The sequence below is a fragment of the Polypterus senegalus genome, chromosome 3 (genome assembly GCF_016835505.1).
Source record: "Polypterus senegalus isolate Bchr_013 chromosome 3, ASM1683550v1, whole genome shotgun sequence".
Taxonomy (NCBI): domain Eukaryota; kingdom Metazoa; phylum Chordata; class Cladistia; order Polypteriformes; family Polypteridae; genus Polypterus; species Polypterus senegalus.
In genome coordinates, this window is record NC_053156.1 from 157969106 (window position 1) to 157991972 (window position 22867).

Consider the following 22867-nt stretch of genomic DNA (forward strand, 5'->3'; position numbering starts at 1 on the left):
ACATTTATGTCCCTCATTGTATATTATTATGCCTTAGTCTGCAAATTTCTAAAACTGTTATAAAAATGATGGTACAAAAAACAAGTTCATCAGTAATAAAAATCTTCTAATGTTGGAGAACCTCACCAAAGACAGAAAGGTAGACATGGTGTGAAGACTGCTCATGAAGATGGAGGGGGTGAGAAATACAGCATAATACAACATAACTGTCCTTTTAAAACTTACTTTTTAATTGTTTCCTTGAAAACCACCACACAGCTGTTTGTGTACTGCACAGGCCGAAGACCACTGCTCTCAAGTGTAACTACTTTGATATACAGGTGCCGGTCATAAAATTAGAATATCATGACAAAGTTGATTTATTTCAGTAATTCCATTCAAAAAGTGAAACTTATATATTAGATTCATTTATTACACACAGACTGATGTATTTCAAATGTTTATTTCTTTTAATTTTGATGATTATAACTGACAACAAATGAAAGTCCCAAATTCAGTATCTCGGAAAATTAGAAAATCAATTAAGACCAATGCAAAAAAAGGATTTTTAGAAATGTTGGCCAACTGAAAGGTATGCACATGAAAAGTACGAGCATGTACTGCACTCAATATTTAGTTGGGGCTCCTTTGGCCTGGATTACTGCATTAATGCGGCGTGGCATGGAGTCTATCAGTCTGTGGCACTGCTCAGGTGTTATGAGAGCCCATGTTGCTCCGATAGTGGCCTTCAGCTCTTCTGATTTGTTGGGTATTGGTGTATTGCATCTTCCTCTTCACAATACCCCATAGATTTTCTATGGGGTTAAGGTCAGGCGAGTTTGCTGGCCAATCAAGAACAGGGATACCATGGTCCTTAACACTAGAATTACCAGAGCCTACGAAAAAACTCGTAAATCCGTCCCACCTTAAATCGCTTCTTAAAATCGTTCACAGCTCTCCACCAGCGTCTTTTGTCATCTAAATGTGCTGATAAAAATCAGGCTGCAAGCAGCCGGCTATTCCATCCCTCCACCAACTTAGAACGTGCACAAACTTCTCCCAGCTCATGCCTTGATTGATTATCTGGGAATGAAGTGGAGTTTTAGAGTGGAAATAATAGATCGTTGTTTGAAACACACACATTTCATGTCTGTTCCGTTTATACAGTAATCTATGTACACACGTAAAAAACAAAACTTTTTTTATATTCTACTAGTAGATGACAAAATGTAGGCATAAACTATATAATGTACTAGCAAAATACCCGCGCTTCGCAGCGGCGAAGTACTGCCTTAAAATTTTTATTAAGAAAAAAATTAAACTTTTGCAAACTATGGGAAAATATACCAATAATTATTTGTTAAGGATCTCTTTGTATGCCACATTGTCAGTTCGGCCCTCCGGTTGTAATATGACCAAGCTGTGTGCTGAGCTTACTCTTGAGCAAGCAACATACGGTTGGCAATATGAAAAGTAATCTTGTTTCAAATCTCACAGCTTGTATTGCTGCTGTCATAATCGGTTTGAGTTTCATGGTTTCAGTTTCAGTTATGACAGTATTTGCAGGACTTGTGTTGAAGAGACATTCGGCATCTGTCAAGCATTGTAAGCATACAACCGGTTTAATCGATAACTTCACATCCAGCTTTTGAGAGTTGAAACATTGATAAACATCAAAGTGTCCACTACTGAAATCGTCACCTGTCAATCTAAGATGTTTAAGAGGCATTGGCGGTTGTTGATAGGTGTATAATATTTGGCCATTTCGGTACACTTGAAAGAGACAACCGAACAATTCTGCGGCAGCCATTAACTCACATGCAGATGCATAGGTGAAGGGCTTAAGAGTTTCACTCTTATAGTGCTCCTGTGTAGTATAATTATCTCCTGTACCGTCATCAGTCCACACCTTGAACCTGTCCCAGTCATTCAATACATAAGACACAATGTTCCTCTGGATATCAAGAGTGAGCCTGATATGGCCGTGCAATGTGATAACAAAGAGAATGGCAAAGGTAGGTGCCATCTCCAGGCATGGAGACCACTCGGTAAGTGACAGTTCTTTGATCGATGGTGATCACCTCGATAGACATGTTAATGCGGGTACGGTTGGAATGATAAAGGAAATGGGTACCTGAACAATGTAAAGTTAAGTCTAAAATACCCACACAATAACTATAATCGTAATAAATGAACAACACCGGAGAAGCCGTGGATTAAATAAAAAGGCTGTAGTTATCAGCAGGGAGATGTGAATCTCGTGGCGAAGCAAGGAAGGGAATGTAGAGACTGGAGCGAAGGATGGCCTTATATAGGCAGGCAGCCAACAACGTGGAAGGCATTAGGATGGGGGACGTTGCGTTGGGAACCTGCGTACCAAATTTCGTGAAGATGGGCCCATAAGTAACAAAGACAGTTGAAAAGTTCAACATGGCGGCCGACAGTGGCATCATACCACCGAAATAAGTACATACATTGGTTTCGGTTAGCGCAGGGAAGCCGCCTACCAAATTTCATGAAGATGGGGCCATAAATAAGAAAGTTCAACATGGCGGACGCTTATGACTGTTACGCGTAGAATTTCGAAATGTAACCTGCTTAACTTTTGTAAGTAATCTGTAAGGAATGAGCCTGCCAAATTTCAGCCTTCTACCTACACGGTAAGTTGGAGAATTAGTGATGAGTGAGTGAGTCAGTGAGTGAGGGCTTTGCCTTTTATTAGTATAGATGAAGCCTGAAGTATCACAGAAATACTTTCACAAAAGGTACAAAACTAACACAACAATTGCACTTTTATTAAAAAATATAACCGCAGAAACAAAAAGCCGCCTTAACATGCGACATTGACACCCGTTTATTATGACGGCCTCCGTGGCGCAATAGAATCAGCTGCTGCCTGGGAATCAAAAGGTCGCGTATTTGATCCTGCACCACTCCGTTTTGAGAAGTAAACTGCTCTTAGTCTTACTATTTTAGAATAAAACATACATTTGATTTCAGTCTGTAACAGCCGGTGTAATTTATGATACTTGTAAAGGTTAGCTTTGTTTTTTTGTTTTTAGTCAGTTTTATTATCTCAGCCGCGTTCACAAGCCCAAACACACCCCACCCCCGCATCTGACACTGCTGTTTTCACATAGACGCGCTGTAACAGAGGTCCGCTCCCTTCTACATCGGAGCAAGAATGCACATACCATTGCTTGCATACTAAAGTGTCAGCAGGCACTTTTCGTGGCATTACACACATTTTTGAGCATGTACTCTGCACACTACTTGTGACTTTAGGCTTTAGGATTTAAGTAAATAAATAAAGGTAAATTGTGTCATAAAATGATTTCTTCAAAACGTCGAATGTTATTTATTTGGCACAGACATGCTCAAAAAAAAATACATGTGTAATGCTACAAAAAGTGCATGCAGACATGTCCAAAAGCGCAATTGTTGTGTTAGATTTGTACCTTTTGTGAAAGTATTTCTGTGATACTTTAGGCTTCATACATTATATAGTTTATGCCTACATTTTGTCATCTACTAGTAGAATATAAAAAACGTTTCTGTTTTAACAATGTGTTTACATAGATTACTGTAGAAACAGCACAGACATGAAATGCGTGTGTTCCAAAAAGCGATCTATTATTTCCAATCTATAACTCCATTTTACTCCCGGATAATCAATCAAGGCATGAGCTGGGAGAAGTTTGTGCACGTTCTAAGTCGGTGGGGGGATGGAATAGCCGGCTGCTTGCAGCCTGATTTTTATCAGCACATTTAGATGACAAAAGACGCTGGTGGAGAGCTGTGAACGATTTTAAGAAGCGATTTAAGGTGGGACGGATTTACGAGTTTTTTCGTAGGCTCTGGTAATTCTAGTGTTAAACCAGGTACTGGTAGCTTTGGCACTTTGTACAGGTGCCAGGTCCTGTTGAAAAATTAAATCTGCATCTCCATAAAGTTTGTCAGCAGCAGGAAGCATGAAGTGCTCTAAAACTTCCTGGTAGACGGCTTGTTGTCCTTGGACTTCAGAAAACACAATGGACCAACACCAGCAGATGACATGGCACCCCAAACCATCATTGACTGTGGAAACTTTACACTGGACCTCAAGCAACGTGGATTCCGTGCCCCTCCTCTCTTCCTCCAGATTCTGGGACCTTGATTTCCAAAGGAAATGCAAAATTTACTTCCATCAGAGAACATAACTTTGGACCACTCAGCAGCAGTTTTGTTTTTAGCCCAGGCGAGACGCTTCTGATGCTGTCTCTTGTTCAAGAGTGGCTTGACACAAGGAATGCGACAGCTGAAACCCATTTCTTGAATACATCTGTGCGTGGTGGTTCTTGAAGCACCGACTCCAGCTGCAGTCCACTCTTTGTGAATCTCCCCCACAGTTTTGAATGGGTATTGTTTCACAATCCTCTCCAGGTTGCGGTTATCCCTATTGCTTGTACACTTTTTTCTACCACATCTTGTCCTTCCCTTCGCCTCTATTAATGTGCTTGGACACAGAGCTCTGTGAACAGCCAGCCTCTTTAGCAATGATCTTTTGTGTCTTGCCCTCCTTGTGCAACGTGTCAATGGTCGTCTTTTGGACAACAGTCTTCCCCATGATTGTGTAGCCTACAGAACTAGACTGAGAGACCATTTAAAGGCTTTTGCAGGTGTTTTGAGTTAATTAGCTGATTAGAGTGTGGCACCAGGTATCTTCAATATTGAACCTTTTCACAATATTCTAATTTTCCGAGATACTGAATTTGGGATTTTCATTAGTTGTCAGTTATAATCATCAAATTTAAAAGAAATAAACATTTGAAATACATCAGTCAGTGTGTAATGAATGAATCTAATATACAAGTTTCACCTTTTGAATGGAATTACTGAAATAAATCAACTTTGTCATGATATTCTAATTTTATGACCGGCACCTGTACAATTACTTTACTATAATAAATAAAGAGCTTTTTCAATTACCTACATGTTAATTTAAAAACAAGTCAATGTAAAGGCAATCTTTAAATTAGAACTTTTGTTTTTCTTTTCTAATAATGTTAACCTTGCCTGTGTTTTTGCCCCCAGTTTAAAAGCCATAGGCTTAGATAGCGAGGGGTGTTGAACTACACAAGCTAAATGCAATTAAGGAAAACGACCCATTATACCTTTGAAATTAATTGCATGCATTAAAATGTTTTTACTTTGATAACCCTAAAAATATGCATTCTAACATTACTGGCAGTGAAGCACCAGTTTAAATATTTTTATACATTTACCAAGTGTGAACTACACATGGCCTATAAAAAGGTTTTATCAATGTAAACACAATAAGTACTATTTATAGTACATTTTATATTGCAAAGTATTTTCTACAATATTTGTCAGTAGAATAAACATGTCTCACCATGAAGTGCAGTGGGAAAATTAGTTTGCAACATATTGGGCAAACTCTTTATTTTTGTTTTGTTACATTGAATTTCCATTGATTAATGTTTAAATATAACCCAAGTATTAAACTGCACATTCCTCCTTAAAACAATTATAGACCCATGTGAACATCAGCCAACGCCAACAGCAAGATTAATTAATGTTTCCATTGAGACTATAGCACGTCATCATCTGTAACATTGAAGGGTGACTTCACATCATAAGTCAAGTTTTGAAAGTCCCTAACGTCTTACTGTCTACCACACTTCTTGGTAGCTTATTCCAAGTGTCTATCGTTCTTTTGTGTAAAGAAAAACTTCCTAATGTTTGTGCGAAATTTACCCTTAACAAGTTTCCAACTGTGTCCCCGTGTTCTTGATGAACTCATTTTAAAATACAAGTCTCGATCCACTGTACTAATTTCCTTCATAATTTTAAACACTTCAATCATGTCACCTCTTAATCTTCTTTTGCTTAAACTGTAAAGGCTCAGCTCTTTTAATCTTTCCTCATAATTCAAACCCTGTAGCCCTGGAATCACCTTCTCTGGACCTTTACTAGCGCTGTTATGTCCTTTTTGTAGCCTGGAGACCAAAACTGCACACAGTACTCAAGATGAGACCTCACTAGTGCATTATAAAGGTTGAGCATAGCCTCCTTGGGCTTGTACTCCACACATCATGCTATATATTCTAACATTCTGTTAGTCTTCTTAATGGCTTCTGAACACTGTCGGGAAGTTGATAGCTTAAGAGTCCACTATGACTCCTAAATCCTTCCCATAAGGTGTACTCTCGATTTTCCGACCGGCCATTGTGTATTCAAACCTAACATTTTTACTTACTATGTGTAATACTAAGACTTCTATATTTTGTTTAAAGCAAGTAACACATGGGCAAGCCAATGCAATCCAGTGTGAACCAAAGTGTGTACGTGTGTGTAATGAAAAGCAAGGTTGACTATACAGTTTGATGCCCCATGCCAACCCAGTCTTAGCATGAATGCATGACCCTTTTACACCAGGACAATATTTATGGATGTTAAAGAAGGTAACAAACTTTTTGAGGTTTGGCAACCTAGAAGATAATCCATCCTATTACACAAAACTGATCTTTCCTTATGAACAAAACACGAAATGTATGCTTTCCCCCAATAAAGAATAAGTCTTTAAAATGAGTATGGTAATAATAAATTAGAATGTGTGCGAACTTATGCTGTGGCAGTTAAACTATTAAGACATTCCAGCATTAAAATATAGATAATTCATTTTTATTTAAATAAAAAAAAAATGAAAGAACAATGCATTTAGCTTTTACATGATCCAGCAGCATGAGACATTCACTACCATAATAATGATACAATTTTATCCTCAGTATCCAGTCAATTTTGATAGTAATACTGCACAACAATGCACCATATCAGTAATGTGCATCTATGTTTAGCAACTTTTCTTTCACTTACCAAAAAAGAAGAATTTGCTGCAGTAACTGTTCCATGCGGTTTGATAAAAGCAGGCTTCAGTTTTCCCATCTGTTCCACTGAGCTTGGTCTAATGCCATTATCCTTGGTGACTGTGTTTCTTCCTAAACATTTATGAAACACAAAAATTGAATACTACTTTAAAGCATTTACAGTATATATTACAGTCTAGATCTGCAACAAGTCTAAGTACAGACATTACTTAATTTATTTAAGCACATTTCAACAATCTCTATATATAATCTTCATTTGGATCTTGATCTTTGTTTGTCCACGAATGAATTAGAAGTAAAAGCACTAGATGGCAGGTAAAACATAGCCATTGCATTAAGAATCTCCTCCAGGCTTATACTACTGAAGACTGTAATACGGTAGTCACACCTCAAAACACAGACATTCAAACTAAACAAATTGTTGTGCTTTAAATTAACTAAAGAGATCTTCATTTAGATCTTGATCTTTGTTTGTCCGCATATTCCACGCATGCATAGACCACCTTCCAGTTTAGTACGTTGTTGTTACTCACGGATGTCAACAATGTGCCGGAATAATGAAAGTGGTGGTGGACAGTTTTACGCTGGTTAGCTCCTGAGGCCTGGTTAGAGAATGAGATTGCCGAAGATAAAAGGTACGTGCCTACGTAACATATGTATGAAAGAAAGACAACATAACAGCATGTTCCGGAAATTATTATTGTTACGTTGTAGCCAGCGAGTGCTGCGCGTCTCACAGTTGTATCGTGCCTTGCTCACATGTCAGTGAAGTGATCCTTATTTATGCTTTAAAGAGCCTGGATACCTATGTGTTCCCCTTTTATAACCATTGCTGACTGTATATTGCCTTACTTTTTGGATTGCCACAAAGCAACCTGCGAGATTGGAGAAAGGTTGAGAAGACATCATGAGAGGAAACGATAAGGCCGTGAAAACAGACGGACTGTGAACGGACAGAAGCAGAAATGCTCCTACACCACCACATAATTACGAATGGGACAGTGATTCCGAGTAGGCTGTTCCTATCGAATCAATGTCCAAGGGTTTTCTTTTGTAATTTTGTTTCCCCTAGATAAAAAATCATAATGCTGTGCAACGAATGGCCCAGTTCACGACTAGCCAAATGTATCACCTTTAGTGTTGAACTTTATCTTATTATATTTACTGTGGGCTTGGATGGGTCAAATCATTTTCAGTATGGCATTACTTTAAGAACATACTACAAAAGAGAATGTGATCCTTCCTATTAATAGAAGGCAATCTAAAAAATGAAAATAAAAAGTCATATCACATGATGGACCAAAATGTAGCATGTTCTAGGGCATCATGCACAAAGAACAACTTCCTGAGCTCTTGTATTTCCTAACAATATGCATCAAAGTACTAAATATGACTGCTTTAATACACCTACCACTGATGTCACAAGCATTATTGTACACTGAAATGAGGGGCCCAGGTATAAAAAGGTGTATTGTGTAATCAAAATGTAGGCCAATACCCTTAAATTGAAGTCTGCATTTTAATCATGTCTGAATTGTTTGATTTGTAATTTTAAATTGTGGAACAGAGGCTCCTCCTTGAACCGTCACCTTATCGTGGTGGAGGGGTTTGCGTGTCCCAATGATCCTAGGACCTATGTTGTCGGGGGCTTTATGCCCCTGGTAGGGCCACCCAAGGCAAACTGGTCCTAGTTGAGGAATGAGACAAAGAGCGGTTCAATAAACCTCCAATGAAGAATAAAAACTTGGACGACGTTTTCCCTTGCCCGTACGCGGGTCACCGGGGCCCCCCTCTGGAGCCAGGCCTGGAGGTGGGGCTCGATGGCGAGCGCCTGGTGGCCGGGCCTGCACCCATGGGGCTGCCGGGCACAGCCCAAGAGGTAACGTGGGTCCTCCTCCCCATGGGCTCACCACCTATGGGAGGGGCCAAGGAGGTTGGGTGCAGTGTGAGTTGGGTGGTGGCCGAAGGCGGGGACCTTGGCGGTCTAATCCTCGGCTACAGAAACTGGCTCTTGGGACGGGAATGTCACCTCTCTGAAGGGGAAGGAGCCTGAGCTAGTGCGCGAGGTCGATAGGTTCCGGCTAGATATAGTCGGACTCACCTTGACGCACAGCTTGGACTCTGAAACCAATCTCCTTGAGAGGGGCTGGACTCTCTACCACTCTGGAGTTGCCCCGTGAGAGGCCGAGCAGGTGTGGGCATTCTTATTGCCCCCCGACTCGGAGCCTGTGCATTGGGGTTTACCACGGTGGACGAGAGGGTGGCCTCCCTCCGCATTCGGGTGGGGAAGGGTCCTGACTGTTGTTTGTGCATATGCGCAACAGCAGTTTGGAGTATCCACCCTTTTGGAGTCTCTGGAGGGGTTGCTAGAGGGCATACCTTCTGGGATTCCCTCGCTTTGCTGGGAGACTTCAATGCTCACGGGGCAATGACAGTGAGACCTGGAAGGGCGTGATTGGGAGGAATGGCCCCGATCTGAACCCGAGCGTGTTTTGTTATTGGACTTCTGTGCTCGCCATGGATTGTCCATAACGAACACCATGTTCAAGCATAAGGGTGTTCATATGTGCACTTGGCACCAGGACACCCTAGGCCTCAGGTCGATGATCGACTTTGTGGTCGTGTCGCCGGACTTGCGCCATATGTCTTGGACACTCGGGTGAAGAGAGGGGCGAGCTGTCAACTGATCACCACCTGGTGGTGAGTTGGCTTCGATGGTGGGGAAGATGCCGGTCAGACCTGGTAGGCCCAAACGTGTTGTGAGGGTCTGCTGGGAACGGCTGGCAGAGTCCCCTGTCAGAAGTAGCTTCAACTCCCACCTCCGCAGAACTTCAACCACGCCCCGAGGGAGGTGGGGACATTGAGTCCAATGGGCCATGTTCCGCGCTCTATTGTTGAGGCGGCTGACCGGAGCTGTGGCCGCAAGGTGGTCGGTGCCTGTCGTGGCGGCAATCCCCAACCCGTTGGTGGACACCGGCGTGAGGGATGCCGTCAAGCTGAAGAAGGAGTCCTATAGGACTTTTTGTCCTGTGGGTCTCTGGAGGCAGCTGATAGGTACCGCAGGCCAAGCGAACGCGGCTTCGTTGTTGCTGAGGCAAAACTCGGGCATGGGAGGAGTTTGGAGAGGCCATGGAGAACACTTTCGGACGGCTTCGAGGAGATTCTGGTCCACCGTCCGCGCCTCAGGAGGGGAAGCAGTGCAGTGTCAACACCGTATATGGTGGGGATGGTGCGCTGCTGACCTCACTGACGTGGGTCGGTGGGAGGAGTACTTCAAGACCTCCTCAATCCCACTAACATGCCTTCCACGAGGAAGCAGAGCCTGGGGACTCTGAGGTGGGCTCTCCCATCTCTGGGACTGAAGTCACCGAGGTGGTCAAAAACTCCTTGGTGGCAGGGCCCCGGGTGGATGAGATACCGAGTTCCTTAAGGCTCTGGATGTTGTAGGACTGTCTTGGTTGACACGCCTCTGCAACATCGCATGGACATCGGGACAGTGCCTCTGGATTGGCAGACGGGGTGGTGGTCCCCTCTTTAAAAGGGGACCGGAGGGTGTGTTCCAACTATAGAGGGATCACACTCCTCAGCCTCCCTGGAAAAGTCTATTCGGGGTTCTGGAGAGGAGGGTCCGTCGGATAGTCAACCTCGGATTCAGGAGGAACAGTGTGGTTTTCGTCCTGGTCGCGAACAGTGGACCAGCTCTTCACCCTTAGCAGAGTCCTGGAGGGTGCATGGGAGTTTGCCCGACCGGTCTACATGTGTTTTGTGGACTTGGAAAAGGCATTCGACCGTGTCCCTCGGGAATCCTGTGGGGGTGCTCGGGAGTATGGGGTACCGGACCCCTGATAAGAGCTGTTCGGTCTCTGTACAACCGTGTCAGAGCTTGGTCCGCATTGCCGCAGTAAGTCGAGCCCGTTTCCAGTGAGAGTTGGACTCGCCAGGGCTGCCCTTTGTCACCATTCTGTTCATAACTTTTATGGACAGAATTTCTAGGCGCAGCCAGGGTGTTGAAGGGGTCCGTTTGGTGGACTCAGGATTGGGTCACTGCTTTTGCAGATGATGTTGTCCTGTTTGCTTCATCAGGCCGTGATCTTCAGCTCTCTGGATCGGTTCGCAGCTGAGTGTGAAGCGGCTGGGATGAGAATCAGCACCTCCAAATCCGAGAGCATGGTCCTCAGCCGGAAAAGGGTGGAGTGCCCTCTCAGGGTTGGGGGAGAGATCCTGCCCCAAGTGGAGGAGTTCAAGTATCTCGGGGTCTTGTTCACGAGTGAGGGAAGAATGGAGTGTGAGATCGACAGGCGGATCGGTGCGGCATCCGCAGTGATGCGGGCTCTGCATCTGTCTGTCGTGGTGAAAAAGGAACTGAGCCGTAAGGCAAAGCTCTCAATTTACCAGTCGATCTACGCTCCTACCCTCACCTATGGTCATGAGCTATGGGTAGTGACCAAAGAACGAGATCGCGAATACAAGCGGCTGAAATGAGTTTCCTCCGCAGGGTGTCTGGGCTTTCCCTTAAAGATAGGGTGAGAAGCTCAGTCATCCGGGAGGGGCTCAGGGTAGAGCCGCTGCTCCTCCGCATCGAGAGGAGTCAGATGAGGTGGCTCGGGCATCTGATCAGGATGCCTCCTGGACGCCTCCCTGGTGAGGTGTTCCGGGCACGTCCAACCGGGAGGAGGCCCCGGGGAAGACCCAGGACACGCTGAAGGGACTATGTCTCCCGGCTGGCCTGGGAACGCCTTTGGGATTCTCCGAAGAGCTGGAAGAAGTGGCCGGGAGAGGGAAGTCTGGGCCTCTCTGCTTAAGCTGCTGCCCCCGCGACCCGACCTCGGATAAGCGGAAGAGAATGGATGGATGGATGGATGGAACAGAGGAGATAATCAAGGAAAATTTATCTTTATGCCAAAATTATGGAGGGCACTGTATTCCTAAAATGGCAGGATTCTGGGGAGCCAGCATCTGTTCTAGCAGTATCATTATGCATGGCATCGATTCACTGCCTGGCTACTTTTTGTGTGACCTGTAATACAAAGTGCCGCCATTCCTCGCAGCATTTTCAGCTTTGGGAATTTGCTCATTGTTAGTAAAGAAGCATTATTAGGTCCAGACTGGACACTGAATTAACCAGCCAGAAGACAGACAATTTAGTATGAAGGACTCCAAAATTTTTCACTTCGACTATAGCCTCCACAAAAGATTCCTATTTCATAAGGAGAAATAATTTAAATTGAATTTTTGTTTTTATTTTTGATGGTGAGAAAGCAGAACTTTTTGCATATCAATGGCTCAAATGAGTATTTCTAATTGTAGATCAGAATTTTAAATTGACTTCTGGATTGCAGACAAGTCAAACTTTCAAAATTTAATTACTAACTAGTAGGCTTCTGAAGTGGCTTATTTCAAGTATTTCATAAAAACAAATGTAAGGATTCTGTTTCTCATGCTTTTTTAATATAAGTAAATGTTACAACTCTTGCAAAATGAACTGTTTAACATTTCAGATATGTAGCAAGTTCCTCTAATTACAATGAGAGGTCCATGACAAACAAGAACCCCTGACCCTTAGTAAGATTTTAATTTGAATAGGTTCAGAAAGGAACAGAACCCTAATTTAATTCCCCTTTCTGATGGTGACTTTTGTAAACAGAGAAAATAACCACTCACACAAAATTAACCTAATGAAACAAACACTGCATATATTATGAAACTTTAAACATAACTATTCACATATTTTCCCTTGAAAAATCATAAATGAGGTAAACTGAACAAGAAAACAAATAATAAAATTGAAATAAAACTAAATAAGCACCTCAATAATGGAACTATACTCTTGCAGGGAAAACAAAGGAAAAGAAAGGGAAAAAAAATACACCAACTTATAGACAGAACATTAAAATAATTAACAAATACATATGTTAAACATATACACACTTTTACCCCAACATAAATTTTCCTTTTTTAATAAGTAACTTTATCCCCATGTTTGTCTAAATAATCCAACCCACATGGATATTCCACAGTTAAATCCAGATTACAGGTAAAATGGAATAATCGGTGCGCTTTCCCTTGAAGCTATAATGGAGCATTCTTACAAGTTCAGAACCGAATCATGCCCATCTCACCTGGGTGTAAGGTAATGATGTGCAGTGAACGAATTAACTAGTTATTTTGTACTTGTCTTGGTCTCTGAACGAACATACTATTTCACTGACATTAAAGAACGAATCTTTTCAAGGCATGTGCAGTGCATGGTACATTTTATATATCATTAGCAGAATACCCGCGCTTCGCAGCAGAGAAGTAGTGTGTTAAAGAAGTTATGAAAAAGAAAAGGAAACGTTTTAAAAATAACGTAAGATGATTGTTAATGTAATTGTTTTGTCACTGATATGAGTGCTGCTGTCATATATATATATATATATATATATATATATATACACATATATATATATATATATATATATATATATATATATATACACACATACACACACACACACATCTACATATATCCAGACACACATTTACATACACCTATATCTATATCTATGTCTATCTTATATATCTATCTATATATGTATATCAATATCTATCTATATCTATATATTTGTATATCAATATCTATATCTATATTATATATTATTAGATATTATAGATTAGATATATATATATATATATATCTCCTTTGTGGTGCGAGGAGCTGTTGCTGGGGGTGCCAGAATCCATTGAGGAAGAAAAATTTAAAACATTATTTGTACAAAATCTTAATTTATCTATCCATTCCTAAATAATTAAATGGGCAGGCTATTTCGTATCAGTGCAATATGCTGCTTGCTAAAACGGATGACTCCTAATCTTACGTGCACTTAGTGCTGCGTGGTTATTATGAACTATCGTATTTGTTCAAGTTCTATTTAAATTTTAAATATAAGTAATTTTTATTTGGTCGACAGAAATATGGTTAGTAGGAATGAAAGTTAAATTTAATCATCATTGCATACATTTTTCTTCACCATAGAAATTTAAAGACTAAATCCAACTTCCATTCCTACGAAAGATGTTTTTGCCAACTAAATAGAACCTACTTGTATCCAAATTCGAGCTATTGAGCTGTCGCCTGCCTGCCTGAGTCACCCTCGCTTCGCTCTTACTTTTTTACCGCTCATTTAATCTTGGCTAGTCGCGGAAATATTATAACATGGAAGGAGGATTACACCGAGTATGGCTTTACCAAAACAATTATTGATGTCGAATAAAGTATCCATGATTCCGAAAGCTTAAGCTGGTGATCTGGTTTTCTGCGTTAACCTCATATTTTTTCATACTTTTTCCCCAAACAGGGGTTGCGAGGGTAAAATGAATCGTTAAGCACTGATATATATATATTGAATATATTAAAATAGTTTTACTATCAAATAATGCAAACAGTACGCGGCACATGCTTCGCCCTAATTCTGGGCTCATCAGGCAGTACACACTCACTGCACCCACTCTTGCGAATCGAACCTAAGACGTCAGCGCTATATATATATATATATAATATAACTTTTGAGAATGCAACGTATAGTTTTGTCCAGGAGGAAAGCCATGTTGCCAGGTTTGATGCATGGAAGTGATCACTCGTACTGCGTTCAGTAAGTTCTCGTGAGCTGCTATCTTGTGTGATGTTGCGATGTCTACGGCTTAATTTAATGTTATCCAAGACCCGGCACTTAAAAGTTTCTGGCTGCACTCTGGTTGTAATATGACGAAGGTGCGCAAGCTCACTTTTGAGAATGCAAGTATAGTTGTCCAGGAGAAAAGCAATCTTGCCTGAAATCAATGGCATCGTTTTGTAGGGTCTGTCCCTGAGACTTATTACTGTCAACGCGTAACTGAACCTTACTGGAAATTGGAGGCATCTGAATTGAAATGGGAGATCAGAGGGTATAAAGGGGACGCGAGGAATACATTGAGTGTGGAGAAACTCTAGAGACAGCGTGTGTATTAACTTGTGGATTTTTCTGTGAGTATTTGGTGGCAGTGTGATGAAGTTGCTTCGGAAGACGGCGTTAACCGCGGAGCTCAGCTCAGAGCGAAATGAGGTAAATGGGAGGAGATATGATGACGTGACTCCCCCACCCGCGTTAACTGTCAATCCCCCAAAAACACAGTCTCTCGGAATTTGCATAAGCACACCCCTTCACCTGCAATTTTAACTTAGTTACAAAGTGATCAAAACTCTCATTTATATCCTGCGTCCTCTTATTAAACTTGTATCCCGCATTACGCGTGGGCATGAGAAACACCAGCGGCAGCCTGTCTATTAACTAAATTTAAAATTTAGGTTTACACCTTGCTTTCTTTCCGAAGTAGCAGCACTCATGAATATGGTAGTATATCTCACTCGCTCGCTTCTTATTGTTTTGCTGCCTTCTCAATTATATAATGCATGTTTGCTTCAGCGCGTTTTGGAGCTGCTCCTGGTTTTCTACGTAGTGCGTTGACAGTCAGTTCACGTGATTACGTGGGAGGCGTGATGATGTCACACGAAACTCCGCCCCCCCCACAGCTTTCGAGCTGAACTCCATTACAGTAAATGGAGAAAAATACCTTCCAGTTATGACCATTTAACAAAGTCCTTGATTAGCTTCCTATACTCCTCCTCCTGCCCACTCCTGATGCCTCAGGTGTTGAAGCAGCAGCCGCTCCATGGTCTTCATCACATGTGACGTCAGAGTGACAGGCCGGAAGTCATTCAGCTCACTAGGACGTGATACCTTTAAGACTGGGGTAATAGAAGAGGTTTTCCTCGGGACACTCCCCTGTTCCAGGCTCAGGTTGAAGATGCGCTGTAGAGGACTCCTCAGTTCCAGCACACAGACCTTTTAGCAGTTGTGGCGATACTCCATCAGGACCCGCTGCTTTGCTGGCACGAAGTCTGCTCAGCTCTCTGCTCACCTGCTGTTGTAATTGTGGGTGGGGATGTCTATCCTATGCTGGTACCAGCAGAAGGTTGGGTGGAGGGTGCAATACTCCGAGGTTAGAGTGGGTTAGGGTGGTCAAACCTGTTAAAGAACTTGTTCATTTGGTTTGCTCTCTCCACGTCTCTCTCGATGGTGGCAACCCGCTTCGAGCTGCAGCCAGTGATAATCTTCATCCCATCCCACACTTCCTTCATGCTGTTATTCTGCAACTTCTGCTCCAGCTTTCTCCTGTACTGCTCCTTCGCCGCCCTGAGCTGGACTCGGAGTTCCTTCTGCGTGCGTTTCAGCTCATGCTGATCACCGCTTTTAAAAGCCGTTTTCTTCTGGTTCAAAAGGCCCTTGATGTCACTTGTAATCCATGGCTTGTTGTTAGCATAGCAGCGTACTGTTCTTACTGGAACTACAATGTCCATACAGAAGAATCAACTCATGTAGGAATGAACCACACACAACTGACACACAGGACAATGCACTGAAATAGTTCACTAAAAGGATCAGTTTGTGTGCTGAACTGCAGATAAGATACTCGCAGTACACTGAATCACAATTCAGTTCACTGATGTATGGCAGATTACATTAGAAAGGACAGGATATAAAAGAAGGACATTGTGGGAGATTATTCTAAAGCTGAAAATAATTTTATTTAGTCATATTACAACGTTCTCACAGTTTTATCATGATGCATGCACTAAGGTTCTATTTGTACTTTTATTTTTTTCTATTTATTGTTGAAATTTTATTTATTGTCAAAATAAGATTATAATTATGATTATTATTATTTTGTGTGAATTACTTATTTTGTTGCTTGCTTCTATATTTTTGCATTGTTTGGTGGTTAAAGTTGTTACACAGTTATGATAACTTTTCTACATTTTAAACAGGAAACAGCTTGAATCCCTTCTTCCTTTAAAGTGACATCCTATAATTACTTAATTCCCAGGGCATATATTTTTAAGGGGAGCAAGACAGCAGAAACAGGTAAAGTGAATATAATATGTTGTACCCACTACAAATAGACTTGCATGCCAAAGAATTAATTAATTTAGAATGCACTTGCAAAATGCAAAAAAGGGTTCCTTTTCCATGCTGTGCTTTTTGAGACTTTCAGGGATCAATAAAGACAGTGTACTTCATAAACAAACAAACATGTATCAGAGTACATTTGCATTAGGTGTTTCAATGTAGCAAGGCAATTAAATATCTGAAAGACAATCAATATTAATTGTATAAATGTTACATTTACTATACATTTACTTATATTTGGATGATGCCTTTATCCAAATTAACTTACAACATTTGAGATACAACTGATTTTATTTCTATTGAGTTTCCGATTGCAGCACAGGCAGATGAAGGGACTTCCTCAGGATCACACAGTGTCAATAGCTATATTTGAACCCACAACCTCAAGGCATGAGGTCCAAAGCCTTAACTACTACACCACACTGCCGGCTCATTTTATTCATTAAATTTTCATTCCAGGTTAATTGAACATCAGTTAACTGTTAACATCCCTATCACTAACATGTACCCATTTAAGATATAGAAATGCATACTGAATGTTTTGGTGCCACAATTAAAAAGTCAACACTCGCGCAATCCAATTTTTAAAAGACATAGACTGAGTTGGGCAAAGATTCTAGGATTAAAAACCTCTGATACATCAGCTAAAACTTTAGACAAGAGTAGGTGTTCAGCTTTGAACACCCTGCACATTAAACCAAAAAAGCTCATTTGCTCTGGAAAACACAACCTTTACCATGATATTGTCTTCTCTAACATATTAACAAAGCATTTTTTAGTTTAGTAAATAGAAAAATAGTACATAGTGTTGAATTTAAGTGGCTTCTCTTGTATGTAATTAAGTCTCTTAAAATTACCAACGCATGTGTGCAAATCTGATGGATAATTTCGGTTACAAGGTGTTAAATTCCTGAACCCTGTAAGACATCAAAATAAACGAAATGTAATAATTTAATTGAGTGTATAATTACCTGGCACCTTGAAACTAATGACATCAGTAAGAAAGCCTTGTTCTTGTGCCTTCTTAGCAAGGGTGTGAGACCGTAAAGCAAATTCATCTTGTTCCAGGCGAGAAACTCCAAATGCAGCAGCTAATCTATCCGCTGAATGTCCCATTGTCTCATTTGTAGAAAACTCAGCAACTGCTGGGAGCTTTTACAAGGTAAGGAAATGAATTCACATAGAAATTACCTTAATGAAATTCTATTCTGCATTCAGGTTTAAAAATATACTAAATGTATATATATAAAAAAACTTAAATGAGCAAATAAAATACTAGTAAACACAGTATTAACTTCACGTACACCACTTTGTATCAATTCAACAGAATACTGTAAATGCTGGTATAAAAAAATTTTATTAAAGCAGCAGAACAAAATACATTGACAAATAATACACTTAAAATATGCCATTTTTTGATGGTAGGCAATTAAGAAATCACAACTAAACACTTTCTATAATAAAACAAATACTGTGAATGTGCAAATTTGGTCACTCAATTGTTCTTTTACATAGCATTAAAAATGGCAACATTTCAGAATTACCATTTATTTTAAGTTACTGTAAGAAAAATCTATTCATATGTAATTTACTTTAGATTTTGACAATCAGGGGAATTTATTTCAGATTCAGAACAAAGAAGAATTTAAGCTATTCTAACTACTGTACAGTGAATCTGAAACAATAAGCACACAGGTAGATTTCAAAGGCTAAGAATTGCAGTAAAGAAGCAGGCAGCGCTTCTAACTTTAACAGTGGCAGCCTGAACCCCGAAGTCATGCATTCATAGGCACTTTTTCTGCTGAACTTCTCAAATGGATGGACTGGCACACAACCCAAGGCTTATTTCTGTGTTGAGCGGAATTATGCCCGATAAGTCTCAAAATTTGGAAAAACATGCACAGAACAGGGCCACTTTGGAATCACCAATTCACCAACATACAAGTCTTTGTGGTTATATAAGAAAAAACAAAAGTACCATGGAAAAACAACACTTACACACCTAGGAAGAATATGCAAACTTCAGAAGGACAATGACCATGTATGAGATTCAAACTCAGGACTATTGATCGTTGAAGCTGCAGTGCTAGCCACTGCACTACCTTGCTGTGATTGAAATTTTTAGCACAATAAAAAAAAATATGTAACGGCCATTTGGCGATGGAAGTACAGTAATCCCTCGCTATATTGCGCTTCGATTTTCGCGGCTTCACTCTATCGCGGATTTTAAATGTAAGCATATCTAAATATATATCACAGATTTTTCTCTAGTTCGCGGATTTCTGCGGACAATGGGTCTTTTAATTTATGGTACATGCTTCCTCAGTTTGTCCAGTTGATTTCATACAAGGGACGCTATTGGCAGATGGCTTAGAAACTACCCAATCAGAGCATGTATTACATATTAACTAAAGCTCCTCAATGATATAAGATGTGCTTCCCGTGCGGTGCTTGATTGTTTGCATTTTCTCTGTCTCTCTCACTCTCTCTGCCTGACGGAGGGGGTGTGAGCAGAGGGGCTGTTTGCACAGAGGCTGTTTGCCTAGAGGATACGGACGCTCCTCTACAAAATGCCACTTTCTCGCGGTGCTTCGGCATACTTAAAAGCACGTATTGATTTTTTGATTGTTTGCTTTTATCTCGCTCTCTCTCTCTCTCTGACATTCCCTGCTCCTGACGGCATTCCTTTGAAGAGGAAGATATGTTTGCATTCTTTTAATTGTGAGAAAGAACTGTCATCTCTGTCTTGTCATGGAGCACAGTTTAAACTTTTGACTAAAGGGTGTTATTTCATGTCTAGAGGGCTCTAATAATGTTAACAGTGTGGGAGAGTTTATAAGGCCTTAAAATATGTAAAAATAACCATACAAACATATGGTTTCTACTTCACAGATTTTCATCTATTGCGGGGGGTTCTGGAACGCAACCCCCGCGATCGAGGAGGGATTACTGTATTGATTAGAAAACTTGATAATCAATAATTCTAATACAATTTAATCTTTTTAAAACTATGTAAACGAACAATTAAAATCCTCCATTAAATAATGACTGAGGCAACAAATTTAAATTAATCAGTATTTTTGTGCAAGTATCCTTAACACCAACCAATTTATAGATAATATTAAGGCACCAACTGTACTCAAGCCATTTTTCCTATGAGTAGTTTAATTTGGAATATTCAAATATGAGCAAAAGGGAACGGTGTACTTGCACCTTTAACAGGAATAATATTGACCAGCAAGTTTTGTGCTTACATACACTACCTAATATATTCTGCATTTTCAATAACTGAACTATATTAAGGTCGTGTCCAGCCCATGTGGTATGTACAATATATAAATGATACATATTGTTATGTTTGGCAGCGGTATTTACTAGCAATGAGGTCTCCATCAAGTGTGTAAATGAAAAACCTTATGAACTAGAACAAGAACTAGATCTAAATCTAACAAAAGGTCAAAAACATGAGACAAGGGAAGTCTTGGAACATTGGCCAATAAAGCAGATTTAAATAAGCCCCCAGAACTAAAACAGTAACAATTATAGCTTGATAATAAGTATGTAGCTAAAGGAATAATGCACAGCAGGGTAAGATATTGTAGGTAAATTCATATTAAAAAAAACAAAATATGTACACGTAACTATTAAAGAAAAAATAAATATTGCAGATTTTAGTTACTGTAACAATATTTTTTAAAATAACTACAACTTTGCCAATGAATAATTCCAGTTACAGATTCAACAATACAAGAAAAAAGTTTGTTACATTTAACATACCTCAGGGGCAAAAAAGTTTGGCCGTATTTTTCCGAGAAGAGATAATCTTTGAGCCAGTGTTTTTGCCTTATTTAGGGATAAGAGTGTTTTTCTCATCTTTCGACTGTGGCGAATAGGAACATCAGACATGAATTCAACACCACCTGCTACTATAGCATCACACTGGCCAGAAGCAATCAGACCAAAAGCTGCACAGAAAAGAAAAGTAAGTACAGTATATGTAAATGCTCAATTTTTAAGCTCATTAATCTGTTCTGTAGATACAGAAAGGCAAAGATTATGGGTTTTAAAAGCAGTTCAAATGCTGCCATGCTACTTTATTATGAAAGCAAATTAACTTTTAATGTATAAATTAACATGTAGCTTGCTAACACTTGTAATTGTAAAAAAGATTTTAATGAGTTTATACTAAACAATGTACACACCTGTAGTCATTGCCTGATTTGAAGAAATACATGCCATAGTAACAGTGTGGGCAGGAATTTTATCTGAAAACCCTGCTCCCAATGCAGCCTGATGAAAGAATGAGAGAATTAATGGTGAATGATCTTGCATTTAACTCTTAATCTTCATCATTCCTCTAAATCTAAATACTTTTGAATGGCCACATAAAAGACATCTTGACCTATAGAGCACAGCCCATAGAATAACAGTGAAAACCAAATAACGTTTAATAAAACCCAACTACAGGAAGGAATGAAAAATTTAAATTTATATTGAAATTTTGAGCTTTGATTAGTTTAAAGTATGACTAAGTAACATTGAGCAAATCTACAGCCTGCCCTCAATTCCAGTTCCAATTTTGCCCAGAATTACGCAACACAGAATGATCAACAGCATAAATCCAGATGGAAGGTTCTCCGATTGAGCCAATGAAGCAGGGTATAAAAGGAGGCAAGACAGTGAAAATATGAGAGAGAGACCGAGATCCAACTGTGGGAATATTCAAACTGATAAGTCAAGGGGAGTCACCAGCCCTACACATATCAAGTATTTCCCGGGTCAAGGAATGCAGCTCCTTTATTCCTGGATGGAGTTGGAACCATTTTCATGTGAGTATTATAAGAGGCTAAATATTTTTATAAGCACCTGCACCCTAACATGAAGTAATCCTAGCTTCCCTACAAACTAGATAACTGAAAAAATCCCAAAAAAAGAGAAAGACATCTTTCTATAAACTAGGAATATCCACCAACACAAGCTTAGTCCTATAGGATTGTGCAGCAAGTTGGTATCCATGCCTCTGTAGAGATGAGAGACATCTGATCAAATTACATCTGTTGAAATGTCTAATAATTTGTTACTTTTATACTCAGTACAGCTGCATTGTAAATGCATTTTGATATACATGAATGGTTTGTGCACCATAACTAAACTGTACAAGATAAAAATAAAGGACTCCTGACTATACTGCTTAATTGTTTCCTAGACTAAAATTTGCAAAAACCAGCTTATTTTGACCACTGTGCCCATAAGAACTAACCATTGAATATAATCACTTATAACTATACCTTGCTGCTGCTACCCCTTTTCTGATGTCCTTGTGCTGATACACATTGAGCTATTTTAGTCACTGAAGATTGTTCTGACATTCTCCAATAATTACCCTGTTCTGAAAATGGTTGAGGCCTAGTCTCTTAGATATACGCATAAGCAACAATGTTTAGCCAGCTGTTTTATTCCGATATTTTAGATCTGTAGAATGTATGTTGCTTAAATAAATGACAATTCACTCTTGTCTAGTAGAGTGGACTTTGTGTAACTTAGAGTACCCCATTACTAATACATAACAGAGCTAAGTACTGTATATTGTAAGGTCAGGTCTTTCATAGAAACTACACTGGATTCTACACAATAATCTGTTTCAGTAGCTGGTAATAATGTTTAGCGGGTCAAGCTACCAAGCATGACAAGAGTTTAAGCAGACGTTTTAAGTAGACTTAATAACTGACTAGATTACTGTAATGCATTCTTAAGAGGACTAACTGAAGTACTAGGGTGTTGTACCATGTTAGGCATTAAGAGAAGTCAAACTCATCACATCTTGAATGAAGAAGGGGTCCGTGCTGTCTCGAAAGCTTGCATATTGTAATCTTTTCAGTTAGCCAAAAAAGGTGTCATTTTGCTTGACTTCTCATTACTGGACTAAATGAAAAATATATTGATCAGCTGCAGTTAATTCAGAATGCAGCAGCAAGAATTTTAACAAGTAAAAGAAAATCTGAGCATATCTTCCCA

General features: G+C 40.0%; 1 protein-coding gene across 1 annotated transcript in view; it reads right to left on the minus strand.

Moving 5' to 3' along the window:
- The window catches only part of hadhb (hydroxyacyl-CoA dehydrogenase trifunctional multienzyme complex subunit beta), a 55548-nt gene that overhangs the window by 14071 nt on the left and 18610 nt on the right, over positions 1 to 22867 (minus strand). Inside the window, exons 7-10 of the mRNA XM_039748126.1 lie at positions 21055 to 21142; positions 20630 to 20817; positions 17824 to 18004; positions 6856 to 6977 (exon numbers count right to left, since the gene is read on the minus strand). Coding sequence (XP_039604060.1) covers positions 6856 to 6977; positions 17824 to 18004; positions 20630 to 20817; positions 21055 to 21142 — 579 coding nt within the window. The remainder of the gene's footprint in view (positions 1 to 6855; positions 6978 to 17823; positions 18005 to 20629; positions 20818 to 21054; positions 21143 to 22867) is intronic.